Source organism: Abramis brama (assembly GCF_963993115.1).
Source record: "Abramis brama genome assembly, chromosome: 15".
NCBI classification, from domain to species: domain Eukaryota; kingdom Metazoa; phylum Chordata; class Actinopteri; order Cypriniformes; family Leuciscidae; genus Abramis; species Abramis brama.
Genome location: NC_139977.1, coordinates 19989958 through 20011852, shown reverse-complemented (window position 1 = coordinate 20011852; position 21895 = coordinate 19989958). Strand labels below are relative to the sequence as shown.

Here is a 21895-nt window from a genome sequence, read left to right as displayed (position 1 = left end):
TTACATGTAGTAGTGTTTGTGCACATCTTCATAACTAAGTAATAGCTATTAGAAAGACACCTATTAAATCATTTGATTGTGGCATTGTTTCAAAAGCTTCAAGTGAAATGTACTTTAGTACGTTGCAGCAGTTGTTAATTACCATAGGCCAACGCATTTGGCTATAATATTATAGTCTATCTACTTATATCAATATCATACTGAGAACAGTAAAGCATAAATGTAAAAACAAATGTAGCTACAGCGCTCTCTTATTTCACACTGTCTGCTGCATCATTAGTCTGTTACATTTAAATTTTAAGTGTTTCTGACTATACTAATTACTTTTATATTTCTCCAGCTGTTATGGCAGCCACGGACTGCACAGTTAACACTGGCCATCTCTAATTTCTTTAAATTGGAAGGCAATTAAATTAAACTAAGACAGATAACAGATTGGACCAGGGCAAACAAAGCGCTAAGTAGCTAAACCAGGAAGTGAGATTACGCGGATGGCGCCACCCAGTGCTACTTCCGGAATAAGGTGAATACTCATGGAAAGTCCCCTAGTTTCCAAAGTAGGCCGCGTCCATACCAAATGGTGGGTGGAGATTAAAAACCAAACTTTTTACACACAAAACCAAATTTTACACTTGTTGAAAAGCCTAATTCTTTATTTATGACTACTTACTTAGAACAAGACTTCGCTGTTGATTCCTGTGCCTTCGTTTTCTCTGGTAAGTAACTATTCTAACTAGGAGGTAGCCTACTGTTTGGTGAAGCTCTATGTCAGCCTCAGATTTCAAGTTAGACCATACCATATACCACCCTTATTATGGGAGTGGGAAATAGGATTATATGTAATTAGTCTATTAACAAATCAATCAAGAAATATCACAGGGGAAATTATTTTATGTTTTATTAATTTATTGTCAACCTTATTGAATGTTCTTTATTTGGTGATTCCTTCTGAAACTGGGTTGTGATTATTTAAAAACACTGATAATTTTCATTATACAGAAGTAATTCACACAATAATATTTATCATTTTTTATGTCATCATTTAACGTTAATCAACTCATGTCGTTCTATATTCTATATAATGAAAATAGATTTACTACAGAATAGTGATCCGATTTTAAAATGCTTATAAGACTGAACATTTCAAGTTATTCACTAAAAATGTTCTCTTCTGCCACATAAGCTTATAATTTTGGTAATTTCTTCACACTTGGAATAGAGCACACAAATCATAGGGACCATGGTGCTTTATTACTTTCTCGACCTTGAGAACTCGTGGTCACTGTGTATGCTTCCAGTAAATGGAAAATAGCAGTATCAGCATTCTGCTAAACTTCTTTGTGTTCCACTGAAGAAAGTAGGTATTATGGTTTGTAACAACATCAGGTTTAATAAATGACTATTATTCCTTGAGAGGCATAAAAAATAAATAAAAAAAAACTTCTTTTTTGTGTGGAATGTAATGGATGTCCTTCTGATCTGAATAGAAACACGAATGCTGCTGACAAATGCGACTTCTAAAGGTCGCGACTTTTTATTAATTCAATCATTCAAAAAGTGTCTCTCTCTCTCTCTCTCTCTCTCTCTCTCTCTCTCTCTCTCTCTCTCTCTCTCTCTCTCTCACACACACACACACTGACAAGAAAACCAAGACGCAGAACATCCCATTATGTACACAAACATGAAGATTACTTCTCCCCCCAAAAAAATATTTTAAGAAATATTTATTACAATTAGATCTGTTATACTTTAAATGCGTGACGGTTACTGTGTGACGTCATTTCCGCAATTCGCCCGCTGTGTACAGAGCAGAAGAAAGGACATTTTGTGGTGTTGAACAAAATTCGATTTTGTTCTTATCATCGGTGAGTCTCTATTTTTTTTTAACTCTTCATTGGCCAAAAATCAAGATTTGATTATCTTAGAAGTGTTGTAGGTCTTGTTTTTGTCCTTTAAATAGATAAAAATGGTCTGGCATTACACCCAAATTACTTGGGCAAATGGCAGCGTTTAGAAAAGAGACGACTGCTTTTTCCGTGACAACGATGCACAGGATTTCACCGGATTTACCACGTATTGGTCAGAAACTTGTGGTCTGTGGAATGAGTCACATCAAGTTATTTGCTTTTTTGATTCGAGTCGAATACGTCAAAGATCACTAGAACAAAGGGTGGAATGTGGGAGTCATCGCCATCCAGTGGAAATGCATCAGATAAAAAAAAACAAAAAAACAACAGCTTTTGTGTTAAGATAAAACCTTAACCTACGATAAAAGCCAAGTTTTAAAAACTTATTTGATGTCAGAGAATGAAAATAAGTAAAGGAAAATCTTCTGTTTTGTAACTTACTTATAATATGTTAATTGGTGGGAGGAACGAGAAACCTCACAACACCCTCCCCCTGTCGGTGATTGGTTGGAAAACTATTTGTTTTGGTTTTGAGTGGTTGGTGAAACCAATTGTTTTTGTGTGCAGATCTCAGAGCCTAGGCTGCCTACAGAGACGCGTTTTTTGACGGCATGCTTATGGAGTGGGCAGCTAGCGGATCGTTAGGAAAGATTAGATGAATGTGATACATTTTTTGGGGGCCTGAAATCACTGATACAACCTTTAAGACTGTGTCTTAAGAACTAGTCTGGTCAATTAGCAATTAGTTAGGGCTAATCTTTCTTACCTTGTGGATTCATATTAGACCAATCTACCTTAGGACCAGTCTTGAAGTAAAAGATTAGATGACTAACTTGAAAGACTAGTCTTAGCAGTTCTTGAAACCGGCCAAACATTTTCATTCATGATTTGTAGAGTCCTGCTGAAAACCCCTGATAGAAAAGTTTTTCTATGTCTTTTGGGAAATTCAAGACATTAATTTAGACCTGTTCTCTGTGTTATTTTCAGGTTCCTGCATCATAGAGGGAGGAAGCACATACCCCCAACGTCGACCTTCTATCTGTTCAGGAGTTCATATTTTTATTTTAATAAGATTATGTGTTCTGTCATGGACGACTAGACACTAGTCATGGGATATCCAGCAGAGAGAAAGGCTTGAATGGACACACCCTGTGGTCACATTTTTATTTTAGAGTTCTTATTGACCATATGTTACAGTCCAAAGAAACCACCATTTTTCATTTAAAAATGTGTTTTGTTCAGTGTAGCTTTGGTGTATTTCTTAGTGATCCAGGATGAGTTTCAAAAGCTGCCGTGGAGGGATTTTATACGACTCATCTTGTTCATCTAACCAAGCTTGCGTTATGCATCACGTTATGTTCAAGGAGTTTTAGTTCAAGGCACATGTCACCAGTTCTGTGAAGAAACCCAGTTTTGTCCCCTGTGGTGTAATCCAGTCATGTTAAGAACATTGATAACGAGGAATTGGGATTTTTTTTTTCTTTCTCAAGGGGTTAGATGTTTGTGTAATCTTGTTTGTCTTGCTCACATAGTTCATTCTCTGCACACACACAGGGTATTACAATCAAGCCTTTCTCTCTGCTGGACATCCCTTTCTTTCTCTTTTTTTTCAAATGGAAATTCTACAAAACAGTGCTTTCCTTCGTGGTTTGTGTCGCAATAGCTCCCCTGCCGATTTACAATATGATAATTCTTCTGAACTCTTTCGTATATCAACATATGCCAAGTTCCCCACTACTGCGGCAGTGACAGAGAGGAGTCTTGCGCGAGCAGGGTTTTATTACACCGGAGTGGGCGATCGTGTCCAGTGTTTCCGCTGCAATGTGTCGGCCGACAACTGGCAGTCCGGCGACTGCCCTGCCGAGCGCCACAAACAGCTCTCTCCCAACTGCAGCTTCATCCAGAGTTTACCCGCCACCGCAAACCTCCTGTCGTCCTCTCACTCTGCCTTTTCCCCGCTTCGCAACGTAGCCATCCTACAGCTTTCCGCCCCTGCGACAGCCGTAACGTCGACCACCACGGCATCCGTTTCAGGCCAAACGGAGGAGCAGGTGGGTTACTTAAACATGGGATTCAGCAACCTGGCCCCCTCCAGTCCCATTTCCTCCCGTGGAGTGGAGGATATGTCTCACCAGCGACCTCCGGCTTGTCACAATCCTGGCATGCGTCGGGAACAGGAACGCCTTGACACCTTTCAGAATTGGACTCTTGCTACAGTAACTCCAGCCGAGCTTGCCAAAGCTGGTTTCTACTACCTTGGCCAGGGCGACAGAGTGGCTTGCTTCAGTTGTGGAGGCCAGCTTAGCAACTGGGAACCGGGAGATCGGGCAGTATCAGAGCACCAGAGGCATTACCCCAACTGCCGCTTCGTTCGAGGTGACCGTGCAGATAATGTACCTTTATCTGGTGGCGGCCTTTCCAATGTATCTAACTCGGCAATGCAACAGTGTGAAGAAAGGTTGCTCACATTTGTCAACTGGCCCTCAAGAATACCTGTTCGACCAGACCAATTGGCTAAGGCTGGTTTTTACTATGTTGGTAAGAGCCTTGGTCATATTATTAAAGTCATTCAAGGTCTAATTTTAGTGCTTAGATGCTCATGCTAACATGCTCACAATTATTTCCGTTTCGGTAGGTCGTAATGATGACGTGAAGTGCTTTTGTTGTGATGGTGGACTCAGATGTTGGGAGTCTGGTGATGATCCATGGGTAGAACATGCTAAGTGGTTTCCAAGGTAAATAAAAGATGCTTTTGGAGTCGTTTTCCGTCCATTGATGGCATTATATTAATTATGCATTTATGTTCTTCTAGATGTGAATACCTGTTGCAAGAAAAGGGCCAAGAGTTTGTTCATCAGATTCAAGCAAGATTTCCAAGACTATTTGAACAGGTATATGAGAAATTCTGGGGTCATTTGTTCTTTAAAGGGATAGTTCACCTAAAAATGAAAATTCTGTCAGTAATTACTCACCCTCATGTTGTTCCAACCCCGTAAGGCTTTCGTTTATCTTCGGAACACAAATTAAGATATTTTTTATTCAATCTGAGAGCTGTCTCACTCCTCCATAGGCTTCTAAGGGATTGAAACTTGCCGGCTCAGAAAAGTTATTAAATAAATTGTTAAAATAGTCCAAGTGACTACAGTGGCTCAATCTTAAGTTTATCAAGCGACAAGAATAGTTTTTGTGCGCAAAAAAACAAAAGGCTTCGAGTGAGTTCACGTAGTAAAACAGCGCAGCTGTTGACCAGCGTCGGCCAATAGTGAGCCTACGTGTGACGTACAAAACAGAAGCGCTGCGCTGTTACACTATGTGAACTCACTTGAAGCCCACAGAGAAGGAAATGAATAGTTGAATAAAGTCGTTATTTTTGGGGGTTTTCGCACAAAAAGTATTCTTGTCGCTTGATAAACTTAAGATTGAGCCACTGTAGTCACTTGGACTATTTTAACGATGTATTTAATGGAGGAGTGATCCAGCTCTCAGATTTAATCAAAAATGTCTTAATTTGTGTTCCGAAGATGAACAAAGGTCTTACGGGGTTGGAACAACATGAGGGTGAGTAATTAATGACAATTTTCATTTTTGGGTGAACTATCCCTTTAAACGAAGTGATGCAAACCGATGGATATCTTACCTTGTTTACATCATGTCTTACAGCTATTGACTAATGGAGACAGCAACTCAAGAGAATTTGTTGATCCACCTGGTAAGTTGTTTTCTAGTGATTTCTTTAGGCTTACCACCAGTGACAATTTTTTTAAAAGTGTTTTGTCTTTGATGAACATATCCTTGAAATTTAGCATTTCACATTGTTTTATATTCATTAATTTTAGTCAAGTTTACTTTGACTAAAGTAGATTCTAAATTTAGTTGACAAATTTAGTCAAATTTCATTGGCAAGATCAACATTTGAGTTATTTTAACTGTCTGTGTAACTTTTATATTATTAATACTGACATAATATTATCATATTCATCTCAATTGAATACGATTTTTTTTAAAAACCCATGTGTAGTTGTACACCTGGGTCCTGGAGAAGACCGTTCAGAAGATGCAGTGATGATGAACAATCCCGTGGTGAAGTCTGCTTTAGAGATGGGATTTGAGCGTGGCCTGGTAAAGCAAACCGTTCAGAGCAAAATTCTCGCAAGTGGAGAAAATTACAAAACCGTTCAAGAGTTGGTGTCTGATTTACTAAGTGCAGAAGATGAGAAGAGAGAGGAGGAGCGAGAGCTTCTTGCTGAGGAAATGGCATCAGGTATTTTTACAGAATAAGATTGGGTCTCATGACTCAAACGTTTTTATTCAATTGAATCTAACTCTTATTGTGTTTCTTTACAGATGGTTTTACTTTTCTTAAGAAACATCATCTTGCCTTGTCACAGCGCCTAAAAAGTGTGCAGAGCTTAATGGACCATCTTCTAGAGGAGAACGTCATCTCACAGAAAGAGTATGACATTATTCGGAACTGCACTACAGTCAAGCAGCAGACAGGGCAGCTCATTGAGTTAGTCCTGTCGAAAGGAAATGCAGCAGCAGAGGTCTTCCGCAACTGGATCAAGAAGAATGATGTCTACCTGCTGAGAGAACTGATGGGTATGCGATATTTGAATCAGATATGAGAAAAAGTGTGTGAATTTTCAGTGTTACATGTCGTTAGTCTGTGTGAAACTGCACGGCCAGTAGATAGGAACACTTGAATCACTTAAAAAAAAAAAAAAAGGTGATGCCATTTATAAAGATCTTAAAATGAGCAGGGACAAATCCACATCAAACATATCACTACATTATATTGACAACCAATTTTTATTTTTTTGTTCTTACTGCAATTTCAGCCCAGACAAATGAAGCTGCATCACCGAGTCAAGATCTTTCAGGTATATTCAAACATGAGAAAAGGTTTTCTTTTGATTTTGCCCCTTTTTTATCTCTAGCCATCACACTAAGAAAATCAGTTAGATCCCACTCTGAAACAGAGTTTGTTTAAAGCAATTAACAGTGTCATTTAACATCATGTTCACAGACTTGCCTATGGAGGAACAGTTAAGAAGACTTCAAGAGGAGCGCACCTGCAAAGTTTGCATGGATAAGGAAGTGAACATTGTCTTCATCCCCTGTGGTCACCTAGTTGTGTGCAAAGAATGTGCGCCTTCTCTGCGCAAGTGTCCCATATGTAGAGGATTGGTCAAAGGCACTGTCCGTACTTTCCTATCATAAAGTGAAGATATCCATCATACCAGTAACAAAACTTGTAAAAGGTTTTGGATTTGCAAATTTACATTTAACTTACTGAATAAAAAAAAACCCAAAAATGTGTTATGTTTGATCTTTTTAACGTTTTGGATAAAAATGTACAAAAACGTTTGCATTTCAAGTTTTACACAAGTTCTTATTAGCCTCTGTAGAATTTTATTTTAGATTAAAAATATTTACAGCATATATAAAAACACATTTGCACATTTAGTGTTTTAACAATTAATTAATATAAAACAATCATAAACAGTAGATGACTTGTTTTATATGTCCAGGTCTTGAAGGTTACCCCAGCTTGGACCCACTTTGACTTTAACTCTAAGCTTTACATATAATTTTACAACACACTCCATTTCTCGTTTCATAATCTGAGCAACCTGTAAAAAAAAAATACAATTTGACTTGTCACCATTGAGCTTTTTTTAATATTCAATAGTAAATGCATTGTTCAGAAAGAATAGTCTTCTTAATTACCTGAATGACATCTTCCTCTGCAACCTCATAGATGAGTTCATCATGCAGCTGAAGTATAAAATAGCCTCCTCGAGACGGTCTGAACTGATTTCTGTGTCGACCACCTGAAAAAACATTCAATTCACATCCCACATTTAAAAGTGAAAATGCTATAATATGAAGTGGGTCATACCCGATTTAACTAGAGGGTGCTGATGTGATGTGGGCACTCCAGGAAACGCTGCTTCCAGTCTGCGCTGGATGTTGATGGTTGCTAATTTCACAATGTCAGCGGCAGAGCCCTGCACAGTTGTGTTCACTGCCTGTCGTTCTGCCTAAAAAGGAGGATCAAAATTAAACTCTTCTTTCACACCAGATATATTCGAATGGCAGGCTCATGAAGACTTACGTGAGACTTTATGTACACATTTGAGTCCTTTATTCCAGGCAAGAAACGCTTCCTTCCGAGTAATGTCTTCACGTAACCATTTTTCCCACACTTCTGCACAGTTTCACGCAGAAAGTTCTGTATGCCTTAAGATGTAAGAAATTACGCTGTTATTATCATTACAGCCTTTTTTGACCAGAAAGCAATCGTACATTGTCAATTACCGGTGTATCTGGATTTAAACGTCTCGATGTAACAGGCAGCATCATTCTCCTCAATGCCCATTTGCTCTCCAAGTGACTTTGCTCCCATGCCATAGATTATTCCATAACAAATCTGTTAACAAAAATGTTACGATTTCAGTGACAACCAATAAAATTTCGGTCACACTTTAGTCAGTTTAGGTCCAGGTCCAATTCTCACTATTAACTACCACTTTTGCATCATTAAACTCCTAATTACTGCTTATTAATAGCAAGTAAGGCAGTTAAGTTTAGGTATTGGGTAGGATTAAGGGATGTAGAATAAGGTTGTGCAGAATAAGGCATTAATATGTGCTTTATAAGTACTAATAAACAGCCAATATCCTAGTAATATGCATGCTAATAAACAACTAGTTAATAGTGAGAATTGGACCCTAAACTAAAGTGTTACCAAAATTTCTATTAGCAGTTGCAAGTGATTCAACTAGTTACTACTCTATAGTCTTTTTTACATTAAAAAGAGATACTTTTTGAAAGACTTAATGATCTAGAATTTATGTACATGTAAATGTATGTACAGTAAATAAATTAAAACCGGCAAACCTGTTTGGCCTGTTGCCTCATATTATCATCAACCGAAGCAGGCTCCACCATTTTCCACTCAGCTGCTATGCTTTTAAACACATCTGCACCACTGTTGAGTACATGGAGGAGCCGTCTGTCTCGGGACAGGTGAGCCAAGATGCGAAGCTCCAACTGTGAGTAGTCAGCAGCCAGGATCAGACCTCCTGAAGACGTGTATAAGATTAAAACAGAGGGAGTGTTAATGTGGCATGAATCATTTTATATAAGCAAACAGGTGTCCTTTTAAATTATGCTCTCTTGACCCAGACCCCTTGTCAATAAAGTTTCAAACCTGAAAAGGGAACAAAAGCATGCCTCATGCTGACAGAAAATGGCATCCCTTTATCTGGTGATTTGTCTGATACTTTTAAAAGGGGTGCCAATCGCTGGTTTATCTTTGATCGTTTCCCCCTGAAATCAATAAATAAACATACAAATAAATATGTTTTAAATGTGTAATGCTGGACATGTATGTATTTTTGTTATTTAGAATTTAGAAAATAAATCACTGCAACAATGTAAGACCGTACCACGTCTTGCTTGCACCATTATTCTGTGATGGCTGACTTTCTTCTATAAGTGTTGGCATCTGAATTTCAAAATCTTTTGGGACATTCTGAATGTTTGGTTCAGTGAAGCTCACACGCCCTATGTGAGAAAAGCATTAAAATACTGTCCCGAGAAGACGCACACATAAAGTTCAAAGGTTATTTCTTCATGCTTCACACCTGTGGCAGTGTGTGACTGTGAGATTGGATGAATTCTGTCCATCTTCAGATGTGGGTGCCACTTCTTCTCTCTTTGCAAGGGGAAAACCACTTTTGTCAAGGCATTCGTGATCCTCCTCCACTCAAGAATAACACCTGGTAACTGATGCAATGGCTTGAGCTTTTCTAAAACATCCTGATGAAACAAGAAAAGTGAAGTGCATACATACCACAGATTTAAATGTTAGAAAAATCTGAGACTGGAATGTACCTTGGTTGTGCTGAACTGTTTAGAAAGTTTGATACGGGCTCCCGGTCTTCTAGTGGAGCCCAGTGACTTCTTATTCTTTGGAGCATTTAAATCTCCATTGGGAGGAAGCTTCAACTCAAGAAACAACACCTATAACAGTTGAAGAAGTTTTTAGTTTTGTTTTTTACACAGGATAAAGATTTTTTTTGCAGGAAAACGTATAGGGGTTTTTATTATTTTGAGTGGAGAGAAGGATAATAACCTCCGCGACATCCTCTGGACTGGTCAGTGAGAAGCTATGTCCTGCAAGCTGATAGGCTTGGGATTCAAGAGTACTTAGCTTGGCTTGCATCACATGTTTCTGAGCCTCACATTCAGCAACACTAAACCCAATTCCATTCAGCTCCAACAATGCCAGGCAGTATTGGGTGGGCATCTCCACTTTCTCGAATGAATCTGGCAATGAAAAGAAAATGACATGAAATAATTAGTATCTATATCAACTTGAACAAAGACCTGTGGTGTCCAAACCTGCCACTATCCCTGCAGAATTTAGTTCCAAACCTAATTAAACACATCTGAACCAGCTAATCAAGGTTTTCAGGATTACTAAAATTTCTAAGCAAGTGTTTAGGGGCTATTTGGAGTTAAACTCTGCAGGACATTGGCCTTCCAGCAGCAGGATTGGATACCCCTGATATAGACAAATCGAGTTGCTAAAATGATGTTGGCTACCCAAGAAACCATCCTTTTCAAGAAGACAGTTGAGTTGCGTCATGACCCTGAAGACCAAAACAGACTCAACAGCAGCTCTATAACGTCCTGGGTGACTGGCATCTCCATAGATCCCTAAACTCTGCACACCCTGACCGGGACTAATTGCTTCCAACATCGGGAGATCCTCAGTACTGAAGCTGGACACCATGTTGTGGAGGGTGCACTCTTTGGAGCTTGAATCCAGAAGCCAACATGCAATCTATTGAAGGACAAATAAGTGAATGTAGTTAGACATCCTACCCTATCAGATCCATCTTTGTGATTTCAATAATTAAAAAGAAAATTGTACTCTATTCCATTCAACCTTTGGGTCTTCAAATGTGCCACGCATAGCAAGCTCACACGCCAGGAGAAGTGTCTTGTAGAGCTGAATAAAGTCATAAGTGACTATCACACTCGATTCTTTTTCCAAGCAGCACTGAATTTGCTTGAGTCGCTCCTCAACTGTAAGAGTCTCATCAAGAGGCGGCGGAGCTAAACTGGCACTTATATCTGTTTGGGGAAAGACAAGAGTAGCATTAGGTTTGGGGATAGCAGCATTCAATCGAGCAGGTTTCCTGAAGTTGGTAAATTTGTAAAGGTTTATTAGATTTAGTCCTTAGTGCACAAAGTTTACAATCACACATGTTTCATACCTGTGCCTGACAGCTCCTGTTGTAGAGATACAAAATAAGCATCTTTTGCACCCCAGCATACAGACATGCCAATGACAACAAGATCCTCATATCCTTTCAGAAGGAAGCCATCTTTTCTTTTGTTCCTCATTGGGGTAGTAGCTTCAAACATAGGATTACACAAGTTAATAACTTATATGTATATTAAAATACAAAAAAATATAGGAAAACAAATTTCATCAAAACATCTTACGTTTTTTGAATTTTGCACCTATAACGGTATCAGGTTGCATTGAGGTTCTGTCTATCCTCTCACAGGCAATAGCAAGAGAAAATCTGTCCTTTGTTTTCCACTCCTTTACAAATGTTTGGAAAAGCCTTTTATCGCTTGCCACATCGATTATGGAAAATGTTTCTGGACTGCAGGAGTTAGAAGCAGGGAATGGTGGACACTGAGAAAGTCTTGTAAAGCCCTCATCAGCCTGAGACTTGTCTAACTCTGATGCTGAGTTTCTCCTCAAACAAGATTGATAATCTTTCTGGTTACTGGACTTAGAATTTGGATCCATTCCGGACCTGTTCTTGGTGACATTAAGAGGTGATTGTACAGCTGAGGTGGTCATTTTGACCCGTGGTGTTACTGGTTCAGAAACTGGTGTGGGAGGAACAACGTCATTCGGTGTCACTGGTTTGGCCTGGACTACCACAACATCTTCAGTTCTTACGCTTCTTAGACCTCTCTGCTCACTCTCATGGTTTGTTATTAGGGAGACAGCTTTCTCGACAAGAACAGCAGCTGCATTTGGTTCCACCACAGCTGAATTTGACTGCCCTTGAGGCTCAGATAAGGTTGAAAACTGATCAGACCATTTATCAAAAATGTCCTGCATTCCTGGGCTGATGTGAAATGATGAGCGGTTTAATTGACGTCTTTCAGATGAAACTTTTGGATGAGGCTCATTGTTTTGTGATACATGTAGTTCAGACACAATATCATCTGTATAGCTGGGCTTCTCTGTGCCCAATCTTGGGCCATCACAAGCCTTGACAACACTGTTCATTTTATCAAGATATTGCTCTCCAATAAGAAGTGAATCTCCCCATTCTGAAAGGTTGAAAGATGATTCGCCCCATTGGATTGCTTCCTGATCCTCTGTTGACACAAGATCTCTCCTCTCCGGAATGAGTTCTGGAGAAGAGCCATTTGAATTAGCATGTGCTTCAATCACCTGCTCTTCCTTGTTCTCTTGATCCATTGCTGCCTCCTCCATGGCGTCCAAGATGGAGTTGTCATAGAGACTGTCAAACAGAAAGCTGCTGCTCCGGTTGAAGCTATTGTCAGTAATATGATCAGAGGACTCATGATTTTCCCCTTGCTCAGCAGGTTTATTTACATTTGATTCTTCTTCAGCAACTTGGTTACTGTAATTTAAAATATTCTCCAACTGGCTGTCAGTAAGTGAGATGTTATATTTTGGTCTGCCTTCGGTGGGCGGGCCATTCTCATAAGATGATAAACATTCAACTGGGTCTTTGTTTTGTTTTTTAGATGCATGATTCTCATTTTCCAGGAAACATGACTGACTGACAACTTTCATCTTACTTGCTGAATCAACATAATTGTCCTGTTTATTTACTTTGAGAATGTTTAAATTACAATTGCCATGTGAAAATTCATCCCCTTGAAGCATTTTCTCAGTCTGTGTATCGAGTTGAAAACTATCACCAAACTCTTCCAATCCATTTGTGTACAAGTCAGGGGAACTGAGCCTTTCAGAATGACGTGCTAAATTATTTTTAACTTTGGTGTTCACATGTAAGCCACCTTCATTCTCAATTCTGCTGTTGAATTTCCTGAAACTGTGAGTAACAGTTTCTCGCTTTCCATTTTGAGTTTCTTTTGTACTCTGATTTGAATGTTTTGTTTTAGATGTGCACTTCTTTCCCCTACCTGAGGGGACTGCAGTGACATTTGTGACTTCCCCATCCTGTAGTGGAACACATAAGTGAGAAATTGTTTTTGACTCAAAGTCTTGGTTCAGTTCAGCAATTGAAGACTGGAGTTTCATCTTGTCTTTATCTATTCTACAGTCAGTTTCAGGTTCATAAGAGCAAACCTCTTCAGCTTTTGACATTAGTTTAGGGTTTTTTGCGATCTGAGTTGCCGTTTTTGCTCCATTGACTGTGGGTACTGCTTCAACATCTGTAACATTCATCCTTCTGCGTTTTGAAACTGGACTTACACAATGTTCGTCACTGCCAGCGATGCAGGTACTTTTTAGACAGGAATTATGTCCGGAGCTCCTTTGAAGTGATTTTGAAGAACAATCCGATGACCCAGCTGTCTGGTTATTCTGACAGCCCTTATCTTTGGCATTTATTGATTTGAGAACTTTATGCAGTACACTTGATTGCTGTTCACAATTCTTAGCAGGCTGACACTCGGCAGATGATACAACAATATCCATTGTTTTTTCTGAACTTGTAGTGAACTCTAATGGCCTCAAAGGAGGATGGGAACTAATGTCAGCACTTTTATCCACCAACATCTGTTCAGCCCCATTCGGATTTACATTTTCACCCTCTTCATGTTCTGGGTCCCTTGACGTGGACTGTAGAGGTTTTGTGTTGGATGATTCCTCAGGGGAACGGGAAACTGGCTGGATCTTTGTTGAGAGGGAAGCTGGGTTCCATTCCACTCCAAGAAGAGCCAAATCCTGCTGGAGGAGCAGACAGGCCTCAGCCACGATCTGCTGAGCAGCTTCCCTTTCAGTCAAGGCCTTTTTCCCACTGACCCAGATGCAGCGCATGTTCTTGCGTTCTTGAGCCTCCACCTCGCTCTCATCCACCGCCTGCCTGGAACTACAGAGATTCAAATGAACACTGTATGACTTAAAATATAGGAATGAACCAGTATTAACATTCTGGCCAAAACGATAAACTGATCATTATTTTCATGTTATGGATGCCAACCAAAACAAGACAGTTTAACACCAAACTAAATTAAAAATAAAACACTAAAAATCAGTCATTTTAAATGCTACAAGTGAATTTAGGCATACCAACATTGTAATGTACCGTATGAAACATGGATATTCCCGAAAGATATTTCCTACAGATTATATTTAACAGTGTTATTACATTTTTAGTGATTTTAAAGATTAACTTAAATTGACTGTTCGATGACGGCAACGTTTCATTACCTTTTGAAAGGGATAGCTTTCCTCAGGGCCTTCTCCACCACTGTAACATCAGCTCTGGCCAACTCTGCCACAGTGACAAGTCCAGAGCTGTAGAGTGTACGTGCCCTCGAGGCGTTTAGTAAAGAAATACGAACCAGATCACACAACTCCCTCTGGACTCCAAAACTCAGACGACTCTGGAACTGGGACAGAAGTAGCTCTAGGTTGTGCCATCCGAGTCGGTTACAGAAGACCGTAACCATACCTGGAAAAAATTGGCAAATTTTTTACTTTGCCATTTATCTCATACTGATAGGCATGTAAGCCTCAGTGTAAAAAAAGTAACTGCAACTTTATTTTTCGCATATTATAATGAATTATTTTCTATAATAATACATAAATTTGTATAACAAATAAAAATTTGTTATAATGCATTTCTTTTTTAAAACTTTATCTCACTTCCTATTTAAAATTTTATCTCAATTATGTATATTTTAACTGTGACTCAGAACCAAGCTTCCATAGCTATGCCTGCATCAATGTACCTGCATATGTTGAGGCAGACTGCTGAAGTGACTGAAGCTGTCCTCGGCTACAGCCATACTTCTTTGCAACAGCTCCAAGTGGTTCTTCGCTTACCAGGTCAAGGAGAACTAATGTTGTGAAAAAACTGCATGACAAAAATGTACACATTAACATACTGCTACTTAACTGTAAACAGTAATTAGATGAAGGACTCAAAATTCAAAAAATACAACACCGTTTGTGAATGGCCATTTGTCTTCGTTGCTTCTCTGTTTTAGCAATTAATTTGCCACTAACAGAACGGGCCAGGAAACCTTCTTGAATGCCCACCATCTCAGCCACCCGCTTCATCGCAGAAGGTAGTTGCTCCCACAGACAGAAGAACTGGTACCAGTCTATTGTCGTCCAGTCCACATACACAGGTGTTATCTTAGAAATGCATTGCATGATTTTGTTAATAACCCATATTTTTATATTAAGAACCTAACTGTTCTTTAACTATGATAAACTGAAGTGTTTTGTCTACCTGGTAGAGTATATGGAGATCATTTTCCAACACAAATCCTTTCATTGCTCTCTGAAGATCTGCAAAAATCCCCAGGGCTTCTGGGGGTGATAAAGATGAGGACAGAGTCGCAGAACCCAGATGCGTGGGGCAGTACCTCTCCACTGTGAGACGGACAATTATCAAATGATCAAAACGTTAACATCCATCACACACCACACAAAAATATTGTCAGATTTTTTTTTCATATCCTTAGTTTTGTTACCATCTCCCTCCTTCTGTATATGTATGAACTCATTGTCCATCAGCCACTCTATGCAAGCCTCAATAGCCCCTTTGCTTCGAGTTTCTGATTCAGCTCCTTCCTGATGTGGCTGTTCGGTTGCCATGCTGGTTGCCAGCAGAGTGCAGGAAGCATACATCCTCACATCCTGTGGTGAGCTGGCAACGCCTCCAACGATGATCTTAAATCAAAGTAATGAAATAAAATCCTGTACATACTCACCCAAGACAGTTTCATACAACAAACTATGAGGAGCAAGACCATCATACCTCCAGGATGGCCCTGAGCATGCTGGTAGTGACGCCCTCTCCCTCTTGCTTCACCAGGCAGCTGCTGATAGGCCTGAGAGAGCCCTGGATAAGGCTCGTCCCCTTTGCACGTTCAGCCTCTTTACAGACCAACACACTCTCACCTGAGAGACACACAGATCATTACATCACGAATAACTCTCATTTATTTTCTCTCTCTCTCTCTATCTATATATATATACTGTACATACAACTACATACTGTATATACACTCTGGTTCAAAAAAGTTGGGGTCACTAAGATAAAAAATAAAACAAATAAACTTATATTCAGCAAGGACGCAATAAACTGTTCAAAACCGACAGTAAAGACATTTATGGTACAAAATATTTATATTTCATATTGATGCTGTTCTATCTGTTTTTTATTCATTAAAGGATCCTGAAAAAAACGATATATATATACACACCAAATGTTTGAACAGTAGTGTATATATATATAAACTTTTGAACAGTAGTGTATATGAAACACGTGTGTGTGTGTGTGTGTGTGTATATATATATATACACACACACACACACACACACGTGTTTCATATACACTACTGTATAATAATTTTCATTGTCATTTAAGTGAAATTACTGAATTTCATTGTCACTTAAGTGAAATTACTGAATAGAAGAAATTAATAATTTTCATTGTCATTTAAGTGAAATTACTGAATTTAAATATACAAGCTTGATAAAAATTATCATTCTAGAAGAAATTTTCAGATGGCACTTAGAGGCTTTTGCATCTGAACTCTTCATATATATATATATATATATATATATATATATATATATATATATATATATATATATATATATACACACACACACACTCGTGTTTCATATACACTACTGTTCAAAAGTTTTTAAAAAGGCAGACTTGCTTCTTTATATTTTTCAGTGATACATTTTTTTCTGGACATTTTGATGATAGAAATTCAAAAAGAACAGGATTTATTTTAAATAGAATTATTCTGTAACAAAGTAAGTCTTTACTGTTACTTTTGATCAGTTTAATGTGTCCTTGAACTGTTTGTTGAGTGCAGTGTTGGGTAAGTTAAAAAAAGTAATTAATTACTAGCTACTAATTACATCTTCAACAGTGCAATTAGATTACTGTACTAACTACTCACTCTAAAAAGTATTTTTATTTTAATAATTTTTTTAATCCCATATCAACCTCGACCAGTTGAACAATACAAGGATAGACATGAAACTGCTCTTTTAATTATTTCAAATAAATAATGCAAAACTGCATAAATTATTTGTGAACTGAGCTGAGTATTTAAAGGGAGATGGTTACATTAAAAACATACATTTTAACATTAGATGTTACATTTTGATGTTAAACCCACTATTGTTTTATATATAAGTTTTCTATAGTCATATAGTCTATAGTCTAATACAGTATTTAATGCATTAGAAGTAATTAAATTACAGTAATTAATAACTTAGAAATGCATTACACCCAACACTGGTTGAGTGTATATATTATAATGTTATAATGTTATATTATACAAAAATATAATATAATACAATATAATATATAAATGCAATTTAATAAATCTGTAGCACTCACCCATGGTGTCCACTCCTTTACGGCCTGCCCGTCCCACCATCTGCTTATAGGTCAGGATGTCCAGCAAATGACCATTGAAAACAGGAGTTCTGATAATCACACGTCGAGCGGGCAGATTCACACCAGACGACAATGTGGAGGTGGCCGCTAACACCCTAATGTAGCCTTGACGAAAAGCTCCTTCTAGGATATCCCGCTCATCGAACGTCAAACCTGAAACAAAGGTTTCAAGGGTTTTACGGAATGTCCTCATCTTCAAAAAATAATAATAAACTTTTTACACTTTTTATTATCATTTGAATATTTTTTTTATTGTTTAATTTAATTATTTCTATTTTATTTTTATTTAATTTTGTTTCATCGTTTTGTAAATCTTTTTCAAAACTGAAATAATGGTTAATAAAGGTTTAGCATCAAAGCACATGTACCTGCATGGTGGAAGGCCACCCCCCAGGGAACAGTCCGCTGAAGGACCTGGTCTAATCCTGCAGGAGTGCGCTTGAGCTGCGCTACTACATCCTGGAGACCGTCCTGCTTCAGAGATACACTTTGCACTCCAGAGCCTGACTGCATTTCTATAAAAGCAAACATTGTTAAAGCATAATACATTATCTCGATATTAAAATATCTACAAATTCCCATATCTGTAAACCTTTGTGATGAAGATTGTAAAACTCTCTGCCAATGGTATCTGCTAGTTTCTCACACCAGTTCTTTGAAGGGCAGAACAGCAGTGCAGAGTGTCCGTCCCGCACTGTCTCAAAGCAGAGGCTGACAATGTGGTCATCATCTCCCTATGGACGGAAGAACATCTTATCTAATACTTATTCATATCTAAACATTAGCTAGTAGAGTTTATGAATATGCCAACAAATATGTCAAACTCAGACCTTAACTGGAAGAGCTGGGGTGAACTGTCTGACCAGGTTCAGAGATCCGTCATAGACATTTGTGCCAATCTTGACCCACTCCATCAATGGCACAGGACGATAGTTAGTACTATACAGCTCAGCATTCAACCAGCGGGCAAGAAGGTCCAAGTTTGGCAGCGTAGCACTCATACCAATAATTTGGACACCAGGAGAGGTACTTTGACCAGAGTCCCTTAAAATAGAGAAGATGTTGACCTTCACCATAAAATCTAGATGATGATTATCAGGACCATTGCTGAAGGAATTTTACATTACATTATGACATACCTTGCTGAGTTTTTTTGGGCAATGTATTGGATTTTCGTCAGCAAAAGTTCTAACAGATATCCACGACCAGAGTCCCCAAGCATGTGCAGCTCATCGACCACAACAATTCCTGCAATTTGGGTGAACATTTACTTTTATAAGAGCACCTGACAGAAGGTTAATACGTAAGGAAAGGTCATTATTTTACCAAGTAGATCCAATTTGTCTTCTTCAATGAGCCTGTTGATGAGTCCATTAGCTTTCTCTATTGTGCAAATAGCGACATCCAGAGCTGAAAACCCACCAGCTGCTGAAGTGTTACCCATATACCCCTCCACACGGACCCCTGCCTCCTGAAATACATTCTGGGTGAAAATGGCAAGTATGATATTAGCAAATCTCATCAACAAAAATCCAAGATGTAGACTGTCAGATGTATTAACTTCAGAAATGTACATGCTGTATACAGTACTACAGTCATAGTTGAAGAAAAATACAATAAATGATTAGTGGGCCAACTGACATAGTTGACAATTATATATGCACTCAAGAAAAGGAAACCAACCTGTAGATAAAACATCTTCTCTCGCGCCACAGACACGAAAGGAAGAATGAACATGGCCTTCTGTCTTGTTTCCAAAACTCTCTTCAAGATTAACAACTCAGAAACCAAAGTTTTCCCTGCACTGGTTGGAGCTAAAAAAAGAACATTTAAAATGTTTAAAACTGGGAAAAAAATATCACATAATTACAGATATTCTAGAAAAATAGCATATAACTACAAGTAGTATATATTTTGTATTTGATGCAGGTCCAGCTGGTTCCTAGGAGAATAGGATTAAGGACAAATAAAGCATTTTATGGCCAACAAGAAGAAGAAAAAAACAGTTATTTACCAGAATACACCAGGTTCTGGCCCTCCAAGACTTTGCCCAAGGTCAGACACTCAGCCTGCCACTCAAACATCCTCTGAATGCCAAGACTCTGGTACTTTTCCAGAACAGGCTTAGGGAGACCCCAACTGGAGAGCATAAGCTTGTCTGACTGATTGGCAGGACGTCCCATATGGATGCTTTCTGTTGTTTGGGAATAATATTATTAAATATTATTATTATGCAATAATTATAGTAAAATGCCACACAAACTGTCAGTAATACTTTTATTCAGCCAGGACCAATTAAATTGATAAAAAGTGACAGGAAAGACATTTAAAGTATTACAAATATGCCTATTTTGCTTATTATGAATGATGAAATTAGACAAAACTTTCAGTTAGTGAAAATCTGAATATTTAAATCACTTTACCAAATGGTGATCAAATAGTGATCAATGCAATAGTGGATAATTCAATCTACCTGCATCTGGAAGTGTAGCATCACCGAGGACACTAAGATCCAGTCCAGGAGGAGGGGTCAGCACAGAGACCGAAAGGTTTTTCATTGGTCTCTTCTGCAACATGGATCGCTCTTTAGCAGCAGCCATATGTGACGGACTGAACAAAATGTAATCGTTGGAAGTACTAACAGAGTCATTTGGGCTGGCGTCTCTTCTGAACTTTAACTTTTGCTTGTCATTTGCTACTTTAGATTTTTTTTTCATGGAGTTCAGGATCTTTTGAGGTGAAGAATATTCCCTGTCACATTTCAACTCACGGCCACGGGCCCGTCCTCCTGCTTCACTCTTTTTGGTTTCACTGAACAAAAGCTTTTGAGCCAAATCCCTCCAATCATTCTCTTTTTTGGCTTGTGTTCTGGTTCTTTTGCGCTCTGATGGTGACCACGCTGACCCTGGACTTGAAGGGCTGATATTTTCTGCGTTTTGTACTTGCTGCTCACATATATTTTGTGGCAAGTCACAGTTTTTCTTAAGTGATGCCGATTCAGTTGAATGTTGAATATTTTCATCTTTGTTGAATTTCAAGACTTCTGGACCCAGTTCATCAATGGCTTGTAAAAGATCCTCATCCATAGCCTGAGTGGAGTCTCCTGGCATCCATTGCTTATTCTGCATTTGCTTTTAAAAAGATAATGTTAATTTTCACACTTAGTGTAACAAAGATTATCAGTGTAATACTATTAAATAAAATAATTAAAAACATACAGTTGGCTCTTTACATCTTCTCTTCTCAGATATATCTGTTGCAGAGGAACACGCCTGCAGGTGACTTGATTGTCTATGTGATGGTTTCTCATCTGCAAGAACTAAGCTACATGAAAAACTAAAAGTTAGCGACAACAGTATTTTCATTTCACAACTGACAAAACAATTTTGCAAAAGCGCAAACAAGCAGTTGTTTCTCATTCTGAGGAAATAGGTTATATTTATCTAGAAACTCAATAATAAATAGTTCTGTAATTTACACATCAATGTTTTCAATTGGCACTCAAACAATGTCTCGCTTATTTATTTGTGTACATTAAACAAAGTTCTTCTAAGGGTTAAAATTAAACAGTGAACCATTCAAAGCTCTATGTCAACCAAGTTTGTAGACATAACCACAGAAACGTACACAATCAATAGAAGCACAACACAGTTCAAGATGACATCTTACCCTTTTGTCTTTACAATACGATGCTGTCCCAAATAAATCTTTCTTGTCGTTGAAGTAGTCATCACATTAAAAAAATGAAATGGCTGTAAACTAATGCCTTCACATACAATGATTTGGTCGAATAAAAATTAAACAGTTAAATCAAATATTTTGTTACGGTAGCTGTTGTGTTGCTACCTCTCGTCGCTCCACATAAACAAACTCATGTTATTGAATCTGGCATTTCTCTCGTGATTCCAGCCAGTTGAGCTGACATATTTCAGATTTCCTTATTATTACGAGTTATTTACATAACACCATCGCAAACCATTAAAAAAAGTAATATTTCATTTGTCATTTCATTTCAGCCATTTAAAATACGTTTGTGTAAATGCATATTTAATAACAGTTCTAAGAAATCAAAACAGGGTAAAGGAAAACAACAAACAACCAAATCAAAGAGCCCGCGGTGTTTTCTCACAGTTGTCCGGGGGAAACACGTCTACAGTGTTGTTGATTCCTCCAGTGACTGTATAAAGATATTACACAATATTATATCGTTTTAGCTTTAACAAAACTCTCAAAATAATATAATGTAACTTAAAAAGTGCGAATGTAATTATTATTATTATTATT

The 21895-nt window shown here is 38.2% G+C and overlaps 2 protein-coding genes across 5 annotated transcripts; one reads left to right on the top strand and one right to left on the bottom strand.

Annotated features, from left to right (window-relative positions):
- The first annotated feature begins 635 nt into the window (after window positions 1–635).
- On the top strand, window positions 636–7224 carry birc2 (baculoviral IAP repeat containing 2). Of its 4 annotated transcripts, none has more exons than XM_084136380.1 (10): window positions 636–716; window positions 2895–2984; window positions 3477–4445; window positions 4543–4642; window positions 4720–4798; window positions 5568–5616; window positions 5926–6168; window positions 6252–6506; window positions 6746–6787; window positions 6934–7224. In XM_084136380.1, exons 1-10 carry the CDS (start codon window positions 659–661, stop codon window positions 7125–7127), a joined length of 2079 nt encoding a protein of 692 aa, XP_083992506.1. In that variant the 5' UTR covers window positions 636–658; the 3' UTR covers window positions 7128–7224. The 4 variants fall into 4 exon arrangements, with proteins under 4 accessions (XP_083992506.1, XP_083992507.1, XP_083992509.1 ...); XM_084136382.1 differs by lacking the exon at window positions 636–716 and adding an exon at window positions 1802–1865; XM_084136381.1 differs by lacking the exon at window positions 6746–6787.
- Window positions 7225–7361: 137 nt separating this feature from the next.
- polq (polymerase (DNA directed), theta) lies at window positions 7362–21738 on the bottom strand. Its single transcript, XM_084136379.1, has 32 exons — window positions 21281–21738; window positions 20830–20935; window positions 20085–20742; window positions 19626–19805; window positions 19295–19425; window positions 18938–19094; window positions 18751–18859; window positions 18442–18655; window positions 18204–18345; window positions 17980–18126; window positions 17552–17764; window positions 15944–16086; window positions 15657–15855; window positions 15413–15555; window positions 15122–15315; window positions 14907–15031; window positions 14383–14626; window positions 11433–14041; window positions 11201–11341; window positions 10870–11057; window positions 10524–10764; window positions 10051–10244; window positions 9810–9938; window positions 9560–9734; window positions 9362–9479; window positions 9124–9242; window positions 8811–8995; window positions 8229–8340; window positions 8026–8150; window positions 7810–7951; window positions 7638–7741; window positions 7362–7540 (listed from the first exon to the last, which is right to left on the bottom strand). Exons 1-32 carry the CDS (start codon window positions 21340–21342, stop codon window positions 7427–7429), a joined length of 7863 nt encoding a protein of 2620 aa, XP_083992505.1. The 5' UTR covers window positions 21343–21738; the 3' UTR covers window positions 7362–7426.
- Window positions 21739–21895: the final 157 nt, after the last annotated feature.